Genomic DNA, 15,975 nt, shown 5'->3' on the forward strand with positions numbered 1-15,975 from the left:
CCAGTTGCACAGATTGACGAGGTCGTTGGAAGACTTGGCGCACGTCACGTGCAAAGTTTAGCCGACGCCCGCACAGAATATTCGCTAAACGCAACGCCCATCTTCGGCCGCAGACAACGACATCGAAAGCCAACCACGACGCTGCACCAGCAACACAGTCGCCATGGCCAGTGAGTGGAAGCGTTCCTATGTTGCCTGCGTTCAATGCTAATAGCTCTACAGAGTCAAAGAACTCGTCTCAGCACAACCAGTCCAAGAAGGCCCACAAGAACGGGTACGTCCTACCCCGACCCCGCCGCGTTTCCTAGGACGACACCGCGACTCGCTCATGAAGCATTCTGCTCACTGTCCGAGCTTTGGAGAACGAACCGACGGCTGACAGTGGTGGAAAAACAGCATCAAGAAGCCTAAGACCCACCGCTACCCTTCGCTCAAGGGCGTCGACCCCAAGTTCAGGAGGAACCACAGGCATGCGCTGCACGGCACCATGAGGGCTCTGGTGCGTACAATCCTCCCGATGATCCACGAGGAGAGACCCGAACACACAAAGATTCCATTGCTGGCGAGAGCGGGGCCGCTGACATGACAATTCGACGTTTGCAGAAGGAGGTCAAGGAGGGCAAGCGCGAGTCGGCATAAACGGGGCGCAGGCGATCAGTACACGACGTTTCTTCGGACAAATGGTTATTATGGCACGAAGGTCTGATTGACTGGCGTTTCTGACCTAGCTGGGTCACACTCGGTGCAGCAGCCTGTTCTGGAAAGAGAAAGAAAGAATGGAATGGCTTTCGATCCCGAACCCTTGCGATCCATCACGATGCCCTTTTGCGTTGCTCATCCACCCGGCTCCCTTTTTCGCCCAATTTTTCTGGACATGCATAAGCGACGATGGTTTTGGTGTGGATGAAAAGAGGTCCGGAGGCTTTGGAGATTCGTTTCAACGGCATTAGTGTGTACAGCTCCGCGCGCTTCCATGCACGACAGCTGAAGGATTTATTTTCGTGCCAAGATTGACTGCCTTTTCGATACCAAACGTCTGATCTCTGCACCATGAGGCTCAGGCGCATGGACGAAGGGCTACATGCCAGAATCACAAGTTTTAGTCGACAGAAGGTCAATGGAGTGAGCAATATTCAGGCAGGATTTCTTTTGCATGATGTGCTGCATACTAATGAAACGCCAGTAGATGAAGTCAATTCCACTACTATTAGGTTGGCCTTGAATGATCTATTCTTCTCGTTGCTATGAACCTGTGGACAGCCTCACACGTGTTTTACTCTGCTCAGCTTATACACCGAACAACGACTATAATCACTCCACCCTTGCCATCCTGCCCGCTGGTTATTGCATCATCAAACAAATCACGACTTCAACTACTCGCCCTCGCATTCACAGAGCCTTTCCAGAGGAGTAAAGCATCATAAGCCATGGCCTTGCGCCTTTGTGCCCTTTAGCATCTATATTGCCATTCCCCACACGCGGCCTGCTAGGCCCGTACTGTCATTCCCATCAGCCATGACGTTTGCAGAAAGATTTGCTCTTCACTTCAACCAACCCATGTACGCCAGACGCTCAGCTCATACCGGAGCCACACACTGCAATAAGACGAGAAAACGAGACATGATGCCGCCAACTTGTGAGTCTAAGGCACTCCCTCCCCTTTTTCCTAGACTCCAACAAAGTAAAGCAAGTGATAGCACACCACACAAACATCCATATCCGACCCTCTCTTCGCTCTAGTCCTCGCCGTCGCAAATCAACAACTTGCGTTTTCGCAACACACATCCAAATGCTCTCGATTAGAGATGTGTAGGTACTAAGGTAGCTTGCCGTCAAAATCGTAATTTAGCAACGTTAAGAGTCACAAATGGCAGTGCAGTGGAGCAGCCCGTCGTCGGTAGCCAGCCCGTAAATTCACTTGGCCACATCTACTCCCATCATCACCCTTCTAGCTATTGCTATGTTTATGATCAAGCCGTGTCATTGTTGTCATTGTTGTTGTCATCGTTAGTTGCAGTCTCCTTTTGCTGCTGGAGTATCTTATGAGAAGCTAGCCCCGCAGTCAGGTTACAGCTACTGGAGAGGGGAATGATTGATAAACGGAGGATGATTGGTGTTGCGGGATGCCTCCGGCAGCTCATGCTTTCGGAGGGCTTTTGAGTCTATATTCACTCTCATAGAAACGTCTGGCGGGTAGTGCTGCTGAGGTGAGTAGGCATATGGGCCGTTTTTGGGAAGGGATACAGGACACAAGTCCCACGGGCGTATGTAAGGGCAAAGTGAAAATACACGGCGGCGTGAATTGCTTGATGGGCAGGCGAATGGTGTATTTATTGAGTGATGCTGGCTCTGTGTGAAATCACAGTCACGTAGACGTCTAGGTTAGGATTTTGTCTTTGCGACTCATCGATAAACAGTACCGTGGTTGTGTGTTTGCTCACTCAAACGCCTTAGCTGCCTTCATGAGACCGACCAAGATTTTGCGCCGCAGCATTTTCCTTCACTTGCAGTCTGAGCGCTGTGAGCACGACTTCGGCTGAACATGAATATGGCCGTGGTTAGTAGTGTTGGAACAGGGAACGCACCGGGCACTTATGGAAGCTTCGCTGCGCTGTGCTGCATCTTCCACCTGCTGCTTCGCCAGTAACCACTCACCTCGAGCCTTCCTTTGCAACTTTCGAGTCCATCAGCCTCTGCAAAAGTGCCATCGTCGGACCTGAGAACTGTGAATCTGTCGCAGTTGCCAGTTCTACACTGATTCTTCTCAACTGACAGCCCAGAAGAACTCACATATTCTGATCTCACGGCTTATCGACCCTTTCTTGCACCTTGCTCTTCTACTTTTGCAGGCACAAGGTGTCTCGACATCCAGTCCTGACGACGTGCCGCTAACGCTCAGTCAATAAGACGCGTTGCTTTCTCCGTCGACTATCACGTCCCGATACCCAGCCTACACCCACAACGCACACTTCTCCAAACTCCAGCCGATCACCTACTGAAGTCTTCCTGCTCTTTTTGTCCTTTGCTCTTGCACCCTACAGGCGCCTCAATATCTCCTCATCCACACGCCACAAAAACGCAATCAACACCTTTCCATCAACCACCGCAAAGTTGCCATCCGCACCATGGCCGATATCCAACAATGGATGCGCAAGACAATGATGCAACCAACACGCTCGCGCACGCCCTCGCTGGTCCCTCCAACACCATCTGACCTCCCTCTTCGCAACGCGATCGACGCACGGCCGGCTACGTCCGACTCCAGCGCACCCATGGCATCCGGCCTGTGGTCAGCTCGAGCTGGGACAGGAGGAGGGGGTCCTCGAAAGAAAATCTCGTCATACTTTTCGGGAAACCCGATCAACACGGTCGGCCGGGTCAGCAGCATGAGGAGCAGCCCGAGCAGCAAAGCTCCAACGCCCGAGGACGCGTACGCATGGGGTTTCGACGATGACGACCTGGATACCCCCGGCATTGGTGGTGGCATTGGTGATGGCCTGGCCTTTGAGACGGCTCTTGACGCGATTTACCACACGCTTTGCCAGGATCCGTTTGAAGGTTTGCCGGTGGGCATGAACAAAACAGTGCTGGCGCTCGTCGAGTGGTGTCGGAAGGCAGCCGTGGAGAAGGAAAAACATGAGGAGAGAATTGAGATGCTGACGGAGAGATTGCGAGAGACGAGGAAAAGAGAACAGGAGGAAGCGGCGGTCTACAAGGCTGAGATCAAGAGGCTGGAGCTCGTCATTGCCAAGGGGCACAATGGCATGTCGAGGCTCATGGCCTCGAGACAGGACAGCGTGCTAGGACGGAAAGGCAACAAAAGGCGTTTTGGTGAGAGACACAGGCTTGAGAACAAGGAGACGAGCGACGGAAGACATGGCCGTGCCAAAACCGATGGTGATGGTAAGTAGACGCGGCAGGACTGCTCCTCCCCGCCTTGGAAGCAAAAACATTGGTCTAACAGCTAACGAAAATAGCACCGACCGCTCCAGTTTCCGTCATGTCGCTTTCGAACAAAGAAACCCTCCTGTCCAGACATCTGTCGTTGATTGGCCCCCGTGAGATTCCGGTGGGCACTCCGCCTCAGGGACAAGCTGAGAATCATCTCGGCTCCCATTTGCCGCCATTGGAAAATGAACCTGGGCTGCATTCGGAAGGTAATAGCCTGCCTGAACAATTGATATCGAAAACACTACTGACAAGTTGGAAAAGGACGCGACTTTTCGAGGATCAAGGAGATAGCAACGGCCGTTTGTATTCACCGCGGTCTGAAACCAGAGCGTGTCCTCCCCAGGCTCGTTGCCTTTTTTGACCATGCAGATGAACAAATCGAGACAGACGGCAAGGAAAGGAAGGCTTCTGACAGCGAAAGGGAGAAACAAAACGCGAATGCGACCCGCCCTCCTTCTTGGGCTCCCGGAGATGATGCTGCATTGCAGGGTGAGGCGCGGGCGAGTGCGGAGTCACAGGATGATGGCGATCGTCCGCGTCGCCCAAGGCAAACATCCGAACTGTCGCAGGCTAGGCGTGGAAGCGTCACTAGCGACCTGTCCATCAGCAGCTCGGAAGAAACGGGAGCAAAGGATGAAGACGACAGCGAGCGGGCGCCGATCCAGACCAAAATACCCAGTCCATGTCAGGAGGTTGGATTTGGGGCACACAGGCGCCAAGAAGACGTCTCGCCAGGAGTCAACAGTGGTAGCCCGACCATCATGTCTCGGGCAGGTGGCAGTGGTGGTAGTGAGATGCTGCCGCTGCTCTCGTCTAGTGTCAGTTCGTACCGGACGGCCTTCCGGCGCAGTAGCGATCGTTTCGACTATTACGGCAGCAGCGCGACGAGTGCGGGCCGGCATGCCAACCAGAGCGGACAGAAGGTAATGGCTGGTTCCCGTCCTGCGTCAAAGTCGTTTGGCGGGGGAAGTCATGCTTTAGCAGCACCAGCAGCAGCACCAGCAGCAACACCAGCAGCAGCGGCGGCGGCGTCTGACATGGCCAAAAGCAAAGCGAGGATTTCGCCGCGGTCGGGCACTAGGACAACAAGTGGAAGTGGCGGTCAGAATGTGACTGCGGTTACGAAGCAGAGGGTCAATGTCAAGGAGAACGAGGCAGGCACGACGGCTGCAATTGTCGGCAGTCACAGAGGAACGGCAGTGGGATGTGGTGAAAAGAAGAATAGTGTGCGGGCCGAGAGCAGCAGGGATGCGGTGGAGCGCAGGGTTTCTCAGGCCCAGGCGAGCAGCAGCAACAACGGCAGAAGGATGGCTCAGCAGCAGCACCAACAGCAACGGGAAAAGTAAATTTTGCTGGTGGCGGATTTGACAATTGCATGGCGTGCGTCTCGGCGGCAGACGGGCGTGGCATGGGGAAACTGACGGGGCCGCAGGCGTATGCGGGCAATGCAGGGATGGTGTTGACAAGGCAAAAAGGCCGATTTTGAGGTGGAGGAGCGATGATGGGGAAATTTTCTTTACCTCTCGAGATTGCCTTGAAGACAGCACGGTTAGCAGGCTGGAGCGTTCCAGGGCGTTTGATTTGACGGGTGTAGGGTGTGGCTGCTGCGGTCGGGGCGTTGGTGGACTCGAGTTGCACCAAAGCGTCGTTGGGATTCTGCGATGCGGTGGGTGGCGATCGATCGATTGCGGATGTTTTTTTGTCTGTCTCAGGGCGGCAAAAGAGGAGGCACGTGAGGAGGCAGGTGGTGCAGGTGTAGGTAGTGGGTGCAGGCGTTGGCGAAGGGCCAAGGGCTCGATGGTTGCGCAGGCGGCTACTCGTTAGTGGTTGGCAGATTGCAGGGACAGGAACAAGCCGAAGTCAAGACAGAGTTGACGCGGCCGGCCAGGCGGGAGATGTTTTTGCACACAGCAAAAAAGACGTAGCGAAAGAGGGACATCACGTCGCGGCGGGGCACGAGCAGACGGAGAGCCCACAATGACCACACAGTTCCGTTGCATCATCGCCGAGATGTGCCGTGCGCTCAAGCGAAGTTACATCGCGCCCGCAAAGCTCGACGACGACCCCCACAGACCGGAGAGGAGCACACACAGCACGACGCAGAGCTGTGGTGGCACGGAGCGAGAGGCCGAGGGTGAGAGGGAGAGGGCGAGGGAGAGGGAGGGAGAAATGTGGCGACGGCATGGGCAGAGAGGGACGGACGGGAGTACAACGCGTCAGCTCCATCCATGGAGTGTGGCGCTGGCTGGTCAGCTCAGTGGCGCATTGAATTGATGTTCCCGTCGTCCTTGTCGTTGTTGACATGGCCGCCTCAAATTCGGCAGCGCGGGAGCACCAGCCACATTTTGGTGGTTTTTTTTTTTTTTTTCTTTTCTTTTCTTTTCTTCTTTTGCCTACCTACAGTACCTCCACTCCAGCCCAGACCCAGACCCGGACCCGGACTTCACCATCCACAGACGCCGATTTGACGGAATCGATGCAGGGGCATGGCGCGCCTGCCGACGTCATTGTCATCTCCGCAACTGTCACTCGGCCCACAGCACACACAGCATAGCTAGCACTGAGAGAACGAATGCTGCCCGAATTGACAGAGCACCAACAGTCGCAAAGCGTCGGCCGGCCGCGGCATAGAGACAGAGAATCAACCAACGCAGCTATGTGGTCGTCGTTCTAGCGGCAGCCATCGAGGGATCAGGGAAGGGAAGGGAAGGGAAGCTCATGTGGCGGCTGTTCCGTTGGAGCCTCCGCTGGGCACACATGGATCAGGGATCATGCATCCCCTCCACACACCACCGGCCATGGCGCCCCAAGACTTAACAGTCCAGGTGCTCCTCATAAACCCAACCTGAGCCTGAACCCTCGCCGACACCGCCACAGCCTTGCCCTGCACCAGCCGCGCTAGAATTGCTACTCCTACTACCTTACTACTCTTACTACTCCTCCTCCTCCTCCTCCTCCACCACCACCTCTCCTCACACACACACACCCTCTCTCTCTCTCTCTCTCTCTGCATGTTTCTGCCTTGTTGATTGCGAGCACCGCCCGCGCCCAAGAAGAAATGTTCCGCAACCGGTGAGTACTCGCCCCCTCTTGTCTGCCACGCCTGCGCCCGCCTGTCGCTCTGCTGTTGCTGCTGTTGCTGCCTCTGCTTCTGCGCGTCGTCCACTTGAACTTTTTTTTTTTTTTTTTTTTTTTTCCTGCTGTTGGTCTGTTTGCGCTGACTTGGTCTCTCTCTTCCTCTTCCCCAGGGCCAACAACAAACCAAATGACGAGCTTCTCGCGAGCTTCAAGGCTGCATTTCCTCACCTTGCTGCCACCTCTCGCCCAAGCCAGCCGCCTTCTCAAAACAACACAGCCTCTGCGCTGGATCTCGCTCTCCAGTTAGTCCATCTCCCTCTCACGCACGGCGATTCAGTCGCGCAACGTCATTCTCCGCGCGCGCGAATCCCACACCCACTTGATCTTCGTCGTTGTCGGGCCACATTGTGTTCGCGCTCCTCGAATGATCCGTATGCTAATCGCGCGTCTCTAGTCATGTTGGCGACTCGGAAGACTTCAAGGACCAGGATCCCACCCCAAGGGGGGGTCCAGCCGATCAGTGGCGCTTTACCCCCTCGCTGATGGACCCAAACAGCTTCGCCTTTGCCAATTTCGCAAACCAACCCCCGGGATACTACACGCCCACCCCTGGTGGCACAAACACCCTCTACCACAGCCAAGCTGGCGACTTGCACACTCCCGGCTTCAGCATGGGCCTGGGTACCCCGCTGTCCATGCCAACCTCCGAGGGCGCCATCCAAGCTGGCCAAACCTCGGGCGCCGTCTCCAGCTTCCACCAGCATGCAATTGCGCCTGCACTGCAATTCCAAAATCCCGCCCCTTTTGGCCTGCCGCCCCAAATCTCCCAGGCCCCCTCTCTCGCGCCCCACCACTTTACCCATCATCAACCAACCCACTTTGAGCCCATGCCCCCGGCTCACAATGAGCCCACCCTGGACAGCATGGCCGACGGCATCGACTCCATGCCCGTCGACGTCGAAATGCACGAACGCTCTCCCGTGCTTGCCTTCGACCCCGCCTTTGCCGAGCAATTGCGACAACAACCGCCCCAGCAAAATCTGGAAAAGTAAGCCATTCCCCACGAAGTAGACTGCGCAAAGCTAACACGCGAAACAGCTTTCGCTGGCACGTCACGCTCAATGCGCCCACGGCAATGATCAAGCACGCCGACGAGGTCCCAGTGACATATCTAAACAAGGGCCAGGCCTACTCCATTTCCATCATCGACACGGCACCCGTGCAGCCAATTGCCGGCGGCATTGCCAAGTACCGCACCTACGTCCGCATCTCCTTTGAAGACGAGCAGCAGCGCCAACGACCAGCAGCCTGCTGGCAGCTCTGGAAGGAAGGACGTGGCACCAATGAAGCCCACCAGCGCGGCGGTCGCTTGCAAGCGGTCGAATTCGTCGACCCCACCCAAGTAGGAGGAGGTGACGGTGCAGCCAGGCCCAGGATGGAGCTCGAATCGGCATCCTTTGACGGTTTCGCCGTGACCTGGACTCAGGCTGCGAATGGCGCCGCCGACTGCGCCATTGCCGTCCGCTTCAACTTCTTGTCAACCGACTTTAGCCATTCCAAGGGCGTCAAGGGCATCCCCGTCAGGCTCTGCGCAAAGACGGAGCAGGTCGACACCCAGGCAGCTGGTCTGCCGGATCCCCCCAAGCCCGAAATCTGCTACTGCAAGGTCAAGCTCTTCCGTGACCACGGAGCCGAGCGAAAGCTTTCCAACGACGTCACGCACGTCAAGAAGACGATTGACAAGCTCAAGCAGCAGATTGCGCAGGTCGAGTCTGGCATGAAGGATTTTGGCAAGCGGAAGCGCAGCAGCGCGGGCACCAAGTCGGGATCGACCAGCATCGAGCGGCCAGGCAAGGTACCCAAGCACAAGCGGACCTGGTCCATGTCTTCGGCGAGCTCGACCGGAGCTCGACTGCCGGCAGAGGAGGACCTGCACCTCAAGTTGGCGACCCTGCAAGACATGTTTACCTCGACCAGGCCTGCCAGCGTCTTGTATCTCAAGGGTGAGGAGTTGGACGACCCGGATCTCCACCCGGTCCACCTCTCGGGAGATGGCGCTGAGCTTACGAGGGTCGACACTGGCGATTCGACCATGTGGGACAGGCAGAGTGCCCACAACTCTTCAGTTGTTTCGCCCACGCCAAGCTCGCAGTCTGTCAATTCGGGAGATCGGCGCGGTTCGACTTTCCAGTCGTTTCCGCCGCCGTCGCGCATGTCGTCCAACGATTGGCGCAACATGCCTCAAACAGCGACGGGGGACCTCAACTCGTTCTCCGGCCACACCTCCAACCTGCCCATCAAGGTGCAGAGGAAGACTGGCGACAAGGCCCTCAATGACTGGATCGACGCCGTCGGTGTCGACTACTCGTATCAATCTCCTCCTGAACGTCTTCTCAAGCCAGGTAAGTTTTCACCAACGTTTCCAAGGTGTTTAGGGTCACATGCTGACAGGCAGCAGTCGCATGCCTCTACATTCAGTCTCGAGCCTTTGGTAAGCCTGCCGAGGACGGCTACTACCGCGCCGTCTATCTGATGCAGCGGAGTCTGCGCGAGCTCGTCAACGCCATTTCCAACAAGTGTCAAGTTGACCCCAACCGCGTCATCCGCGCCGTCCGCATCCTCGAAACAAAACCGTTTCCCATCCTTCTCGACGACGAGACGATCCAGGAGATTCCCGAAGGCCAGGACATGGTTGCTGAGTTCCAGGAGCTCCACGCCGAGTCTCCAATGAAACGCGAATGGGACTCTGGACCGTCGGACATTCAGGTCGATGGCGACGTTGGCGCCGTCGAATCGAGCACGACTTCGGGCTACGAACTGCGACTTTACTACTAGCGAGGCGACACGGCCTCTGCAAGAAGACGAAACGACAAAAGAACAATCTCACGACTCATGACGACGTTGGGTGTTGTGTGTGTGTTGCAGCGGGCGTTCCGGTACCTTGACCAGGTATGTACCTGCACGCGCGTGCGCACCACGACGAGACAGCAGTTTCTTTTGCAACGATACCCCCTCATCACTGGTCTGCCCGGCTGTCTCTGTACTTTCTGGTAACGACCACCTGTTGTTGATGCTATTATTGTTGTAGCTTGTGGCTCATTGCTAGCCTCGGTAGCGCGCATGCATGCTCTCGTACGAGCTTCTTTCAAAAATCGGCTTTAATTTGTGCAACTATATATCTACCTGTCTGGGGCCTTTTTCCTTTCTTCCCTGTCTTTTTTCTCTCTTTGCCATCAACATTTGTCAAGCTGTCTGTTGCCTGCATGGACGAATAGGAGGGATGGGCCGCGTTTAATTGTTTCATAACACGTGCCGTTTGTTGCTTATTGCATGGGAAACGACCTCACCACATCACATCGTACATGTATATTCCCCCTTTCTTCTCTTTCTTCACCGCATAGCCTTCACTTCTTTCGATTTTCTTCTTCTGTCCCCGAGTTCAAGATACCCACTTTTGCTTGGCCTGGACTTGGTTTGGCCCCAAATATTCAATCTCCTTGGTCTCGTTCGATCCCCTTGCGAAACTACCACCACTTTTACTTCTGATTATTGCCACCACAGCCCTTTGCTGCTGTGCAAAGTTGCGGCCTGCCTACATAGCTAGGAGCCGAGGCTTGGTGAAAGAAGAATAAAAATGAAATGGCACACCTGACTGCTGCGATACACAACCCATGACGGCTCCCCATATGATTTGACATGTGTAATAGTCGTACCCACGGCACGGCGAAAAAAGAAGTGGAAGCCTGGCTCTATCGACCGTGTAAGAGAAACCAGAGGACCACCTAGACACAGGGTGACGTCAATTGCGGAACAACCAAAGTCCTCCCGAGGAACCTTGAACCTTTTTGCGCACGCGTGGCCGACGCTCAGGCCGTCGGTCGAAGAGACGAAAAGCAGAAATGGCGAAGATGGATGCTGACGCTGGCTGAGCCCTGCGCTGTGTCGCCGACGACCGCAAGTCCGCACCGGCCACCGCACTTGCGCCCAACGGCCGTCGATCCAATCCCTCCGTCAATCCACCGGCCCGGCCGCTAGCTACCTACGGTACCTGTAGTCGACCATCATCACCACCAACACCACCACCACCACCACCACCACCACTCTTGTCTGCCAGTCGCAGTGCAAACGATTATTGCCAGTCTGCGCGTCTGTAACGCGACACACCGACGGCCCCGGCCCCTTTGTCGAGCGTTTCAGCTACCTAGATACCTGCTGCCAGACACTGTTGTTGTTTGTGAATTCCGTCTCTCTCTCTCTCTCTCTCTCTCTCTCTCTCTCTCTCTCTCTGCATTGATTCATCACTCGGCTGACCGACCGACGCGGCCCCTTCGCGATCATTGCATCACCCGCCCCACCCGCGCCCAACCGTTGACCGGCTGCACCGACCACCGCTCATCGCTCATCATCCTTCCTTCCCTTTGTTACCCGCTCACTGCTCACCTCCGTCGCTCTCTTCACCGCGTCCGTGAGCTCATCATCATCATCATCATCGTCGTCGTCGTCGTCGTCGTCATTCTTTCGCTTCCGCACCGACGGGCTGGCGAAAAGTGGGCTCCGTCCCCTCTCCGGCCCCGAACGCGCCGACGTTCCGATTTGCGTCGACAGGTGAGCAGGCGGGCGGGCGGGCGAGCGGGCAAGCATATCCGCCAGCTGCAGCAACAATAGCAGCATCGAAAAAGGTTAGCCGTGTGTGAAGCGAGCGAGAGTGTAGCAGGTGTGGCCGTGCAACAACAACGCGTACCAACTAGCCCAATCGCGCCAACGCGTCCGGTCCTAGCGGCCGACGGCCGGTCTGCCTGCCTCTCTCGTTGCGGAAACGCCTTCTGCCTTTCTCTCTCTCTCTCTCTCTCTCTCTCTCTCTCTCTCTCTCTCTCTCACCAAATAATCGACGTCGACGAGCGCCAGCCCGCGCTGACAGTCTAGACCGCGTCGCCACGTCCAAATGACCCTTGAGGCGGTGCAGTAGTTGCGGTGGAATTGTTATTTTTGTTCATCAATCGCGATCACCTTCTTCTTCCGCGGACCGCAGTGGTGCCGCCGCCGCCGCCGCCGCTACTGCTGCTCGTTTTTTTTGGTTTTTTTTTTTTTTTTTTTTCCTCTCCTCGCTTGCTCACTCGCTCGCGATTGTGATGAGCTGGAGCGAGATGGAGCTGGCTCCGGGGGCGTTGGCCCTGCGGCGCCTCTTTGTGGCTCTCGGATGAGCAGATACCGTAGTGCGCGGCTGATGTTGACTCCGCTGCGCCGTCGATTTCTTTTGGACGTCTCGATCTCTCGTCGTCAAACGTCGTTGGCCGCAATCTACATGCATGCGCCGAGGAGCCTGCATGCTTCCTTCGCCTCATCTGGCTGGACAGGGGAAGACAAACAAAAAACGAAAGAGGAAGAGGACTCGAGTACTCGAGTGCGTTGAATGTGTGGCGTGAGAGATGTGGCGCATCGTCGTCGTCGCCGCCGCGCTTCCTTGTCGTCCTTGGCTTCGAGGTTCTCTCGCGACCGCTTCCGCAACCGCTCGCTCGCTTCCAGTCTTCCGCCTGACATGTATCTGTACGTATGTGTATGTATGCCTGCGCGTTGGGGAGGTCCGGTGGCACAAACGACAGACCCCGCCAGCCAGCCAGCCAGCCAGCTAGCCAGCCAACCAACCACGCGCATGAGCGCCCGCTCCCATCCCTCCCTCGACCTGACCATCCCACGGCGCCGTCTTCTCCACCTCAGTCCAGTCACCTGGGCACCGGGCCGGCTTGCATGCATGTACATGCACGTAGCTCCAGCTCCATCTCCAGCAGTGGCGGCAGACGCGACGCCGGCAGCAACAAGTGGAGAGAGAAAGAATAGAGTCGAAGCACGTAGCAAATTCCCGCATCTGGACGCGTTTGGCCCTCTGGCCGTCTGGCATAGATTGTTTGATCTATCTACAGCCGGCGAGCTGCTGCTGCTGCTGCTGCAAAGCATTGGTGCGACAACGCTTTTCCGACGCACGCCGATGTCGTCAGCGGGCAGCTGATTACCTGATTGATGGACAAAAGGACGAAAGAAGACGACGTGAGTGCGTGAGGTGTGGCGGGAGCTTCCCCCCTGCTCTCACTCACATCCCCCTTGACCGCTGCTGCATGAGGCAGCTGACTGTGGCGTCCCTCTGTCGTCATCATCCTCCTCCTCTTCTTCTTTTCCGTCGTTACCTATCGTCGACAAGCCTCATCCCGTTTGGGACACCGTTGTCGTGCAATGGATGCGTCGCGTGTCAAGGGGAGGCGCAATCCATGCCGCGCCGCCGTCGCTGTCCCCGTCTGCCATCACCGCTCACTCTTTCGCTCACTCGCCCGAGTATCGTACTCTCTCATCACGCATCAGGCAAACGCCCAGCACCCAGAGCCCAGAGCCCAGAGCCCAGCCTCGTATGCTCCACCGTCTGTCCCTTTTCGTCGCGTGCGTCGTGTCCGTCCATTTAATCCGTCCTCAATGCTCGTGGATATTCTCGCTGCCTGCTTGCCGAGCTCGTCTCCTTACTTACCTTAACTTGCCCCAATGAGGAGTAAGCTGGGACGGACCACAGGACGGCGGGGAGGCCCGTTAATCTCGACATGGTCGACAAGGTTGGTTCGTAGGTGGATGATAATGTGGTGATGGCGGTTGGCTGATGTTGTGAGTGCGTGAGTGGGCTGGGCTGGACTGGGTTGCTTGTCCTCTCTCCTGCACTATCCATCAGTTACCACTATCCTCGACTTTTCTCTCTTTTTTGCGGGAGACTCTGACTGCTTGCAAGCTGTCTGTCTGTCTGTGCCACAGTCACTCAGTCAGTCAGTCAGTCAGTCAGTCCATGGATAGGCCCGCCAATCAGATCATATCACCCCATGAGTCTACGCCTACTCCACGAACGGACGGACGGACGGACGGGTATCCGGCTCGCTATCCGGCTTGCTCTCCTGCTCACTGCCATGCTCATCACTATCCCAACCGCGTACTCATCCACCCGCCACACATGCGCCATACCGGCCGGCCCATCTCAATTTCCAGATCTTCCCACTGCTCTGAAGAGGAGCGAATGCCGCGCCGCCACACATGCGGTGCAATGATGCGCGCGCAGGTCGCCACATCTTCTTCGCCACACTCACTTCGCCACATCTCGGTCCCTCACTTCGCTCTCCACTTTCCGCATGGGGCAAGTGGGATGGATGGATGGATGGATGAGCTTTTTTTGAGCAGACTAGGCTCCCGTTTCTCAGCGTTGCTGATTGGTGCTGTGCTGAGAAGCGGCAGCAGGGTGGCATGCGTGGTGTGGCTGCTGCGGGTGGGCTCCATGGGCTCTTTCTGTGGGCTGTGCTGTGTGCGTGTAAATGAGATGTGGCGGCCTTGTGCGGCTTTGTAGCGCTTTTTCCCTTTTCGTTCGTGTGATTCCACATTACGTTTGCTGCTGGGTTCGTCCGTGGTAGCCACAGAAGAAGCCAAGGGGCTAGTTGGTCTCGTTCGTTGTCTCTTTCCCCCTTTCTTGCCTTCTTTCCTTCTCTCCTTTCTTTTCGCGATTGCGCGGAAGCCGTCGTCCTAGAAGGGCAAGCAAAGAAAGAAAGCGGGGGAGGGGCAGCACCAGCACTAGCACCAGCACCAGCGCCATAGGTACGCACGCACACTGCGCATGGGCACGGGGCCACTGCGCCACAACCTAACACCACAACACCACAACACTACATACCTCCCCACAGCTCAAGGAGGAGCCACACACAGCGATAGATAGGTAGGCAGCCAAGCACGGAGCCAGCCGGCCGGCCTCGTCTGACCACCACCACATCCACCACCAATCACCATATCCACTCGACGTCGACCGACTGACTGACTAGAGTATGTATGCATGGAGCACAACAATTCAGTCAGCAAGTAGCCTTCTGCCCCTTCCGGACGCGCTAGGTCGAGTCAGGTTGGCGGCGGATGTGGAGGGCAAGGAAGGTGGTAGGTGTGGCGCAAGCTACCTAGGTCAGCGAGCAGCGGTCGAGGGAAAGCGGGAAAGCCACGACTACAGCCACAGCCGCCGCGTCAGTGCATGCACGAGGCCAGGAAGCCATGGAGGCTTGGAGGCCGCTTTGTTAGTTAGTTTGTTTGTTTGTTTGGCTGGCTGGCTGGCTTGGCTTAGCGTGACAAGCCAACTGAACACCATCGACGGGCGAATGGAGAGGGAAAAAAAAAAAAAAAAAAAAAAAACACATGCAAAAAATAGGTAGACAAGAGACAACACTTTTGACAGCCGCGGCACTCTGTACACACACTTACGCTTCTTTCTTCCGCCGTCGTTGCCATCGTCCTCGTCCTGCCTGTAGGTACGTCTCGTCTAGTCCAGTCCACAGATATACATACCCATGCCTGCCTCAAGCCTACCTATCTCCTTCAGCACTAACTAGCTAGCTCCACATCCGCCTCTTAGCTGATGCGGAGCAAGGCGGTCGTGTCAGCTTTCCGCTAGCCAAAACAACCCAACCCAACCTCGGCACCCCAGACGGGTCGGCCCAGCCCATCCATCCATCCATCTGACTAAGAGGGCGGGAGGGAGGGAGGGAGGGAGGGCACGAGTCAGCCACCCGTTCGCTGGCTATCTACATGTAGCTTGGGTAGCTTAGGCCAAAATCAACGTCTGTCTGTCCGTCAAGCCACTTACACTAGCACCACTACCACCACCACCGCCACAACAACAACAACAACAACGACAATAACGACAAACGCCAGAGTTTTGGGAGTTTTTGGAGTTGAAGTTGGAATTGAGGTTGGAGTAAGGGTATTGCGCGACATTTTGTAGTTTTTTTTTTGTTCGTTTGCTGCTGCCGTTGGAGGAGGACGTGTCGCTGTTTGATGCTGCTGCTGCTGCTGCGCTGGGCGTCCGAAAAGGGGGAAAGGCCTCGTCACTGTGTGGTAGCATTCCCAACCTAAGGACCATTTCTCACCAATCCGCAGTCCGCATTCAAT

The 15,975-nt window shown here is 56.2% G+C and overlaps 5 protein-coding genes across 5 annotated transcripts; 4 read left to right on the forward strand and 1 right to left on the reverse strand.

Annotated features, from left to right (window-relative positions):
* The first annotated feature begins 24 nt into the window (after positions 1-24).
* On the forward strand, positions 25-799 carry IWZ02DRAFT_450272 (60S ribosomal protein eL29). The gene is made up of 4 exons (XM_066767456.1): positions 25-170; positions 223-274; positions 397-499; positions 604-799. The coding sequence occupies exons 1-4, from the start codon at positions 164-166 to the stop codon at positions 637-639; spliced, it is 198 nt and encodes a 65-aa protein (XP_066622912.1). The 5' UTR covers positions 25-163; the 3' UTR covers positions 640-799.
* A 2,163-nt stretch (positions 800-2,962) lies between these two features.
* IWZ02DRAFT_251280 (uncharacterized protein) lies at positions 2,963-3,954 on the forward strand. The gene has a single exon (XM_066763192.1). It carries the CDS (start codon positions 3,126-3,128, stop codon positions 3,909-3,911), a length of 786 nt encoding a protein of 261 aa, XP_066622913.1. The 5' UTR covers positions 2,963-3,125; the 3' UTR covers positions 3,912-3,954.
* A 2,935-nt stretch (positions 3,955-6,889) lies between these two features.
* IWZ02DRAFT_251293 (CP2 transcription factor family protein-like protein) lies at positions 6,890-10,195 on the forward strand. The gene is made up of 6 exons (XM_066763193.1): positions 6,890-7,023; positions 7,200-7,331; positions 7,484-8,077; positions 8,128-9,431; positions 9,488-9,978; positions 10,145-10,195. The coding sequence occupies exons 1-5, from the start codon at positions 7,010-7,012 to the stop codon at positions 9,862-9,864; spliced, it is 2,421 nt and encodes an 806-aa protein (XP_066622914.1). The 5' UTR covers positions 6,890-7,009; the 3' UTR covers positions 9,865-9,978; positions 10,145-10,195.
* An 852-nt stretch (positions 10,196-11,047) lies between these two features.
* Positions 11,048-11,882, reverse strand: IWZ02DRAFT_450284 (uncharacterized protein). The gene has a single exon (XM_066767457.1). It carries the CDS (start codon positions 11,698-11,700, stop codon positions 11,422-11,424), a length of 279 nt encoding a protein of 92 aa, XP_066622915.1. The 5' UTR covers positions 11,701-11,882; the 3' UTR covers positions 11,048-11,421.
* A 1,440-nt stretch (positions 11,883-13,322) lies between these two features.
* On the forward strand, positions 13,323-14,437 carry IWZ02DRAFT_251403 (uncharacterized protein). The gene is made up of 2 exons (XM_066763194.1): positions 13,323-13,626; positions 13,677-14,437. Exons 1-2 carry the CDS (start codon positions 13,611-13,613, stop codon positions 14,393-14,395), a joined length of 735 nt encoding a protein of 244 aa, XP_066622916.1. The 5' UTR covers positions 13,323-13,610; the 3' UTR covers positions 14,396-14,437.
* The last annotated feature ends 1,538 nt before the right edge of the window (positions 14,438-15,975 follow it).

This window comes from Phyllosticta citriasiana, assembly GCF_038021145.1.
Source record: "Phyllosticta citriasiana strain CBS 120426 chromosome Unknown IWZ02scaffold_6, whole genome shotgun sequence".
Taxonomy (NCBI): domain Eukaryota; kingdom Fungi; phylum Ascomycota; class Dothideomycetes; order Botryosphaeriales; family Phyllostictaceae; genus Phyllosticta; species Phyllosticta citriasiana.

What these genes read in the sequence shown, in the direction of transcription:
- IWZ02DRAFT_450272 (XM_066767456.1), top strand. An exon ending in AAGAAGGCCCACAAGAACGG is followed by an intron (nt 275 to 396) that starts GTACGTCCTACC and finishes GTGGAAAAACAG; the next exon opens with CATCAAGAAGCCTAAGACCC. An exon ending in ACGGCACCATGAGGGCTCTG is followed by an intron (nt 500 to 603) that starts GTGCGTACAATC and finishes CGACGTTTGCAG; the next exon opens with AAGGAGGTCAAGGAGGGCAA.
- IWZ02DRAFT_251280 (XM_066763192.1), top strand. Translation starts at nt 3,126, where the DNA reads ATGGCCGATATCCAACAATGGATGCGCAAGACAATGATGCAACCAACA.
- IWZ02DRAFT_251293 (XM_066763193.1), top strand. An exon ending in GCGCTGGATCTCGCTCTCCA is followed by an intron (nt 7,332 to 7,483) that starts GTTAGTCCATCT and finishes GCGCGTCTCTAG; the next exon opens with TCATGTTGGCGACTCGGAAG. An exon ending in TGAACGTCTTCTCAAGCCAG is followed by an intron (nt 9,432 to 9,487) that starts GTAAGTTTTCAC and finishes GACAGGCAGCAG; the next exon opens with TCGCATGCCTCTACATTCAG.
- IWZ02DRAFT_450284 (XM_066767457.1), bottom strand. Translation starts at nt 11,700, where the DNA reads ATGCTGCTATTGTTGCTGCAGCTGGCGGATATGCTTGCCCGCTCGCCC.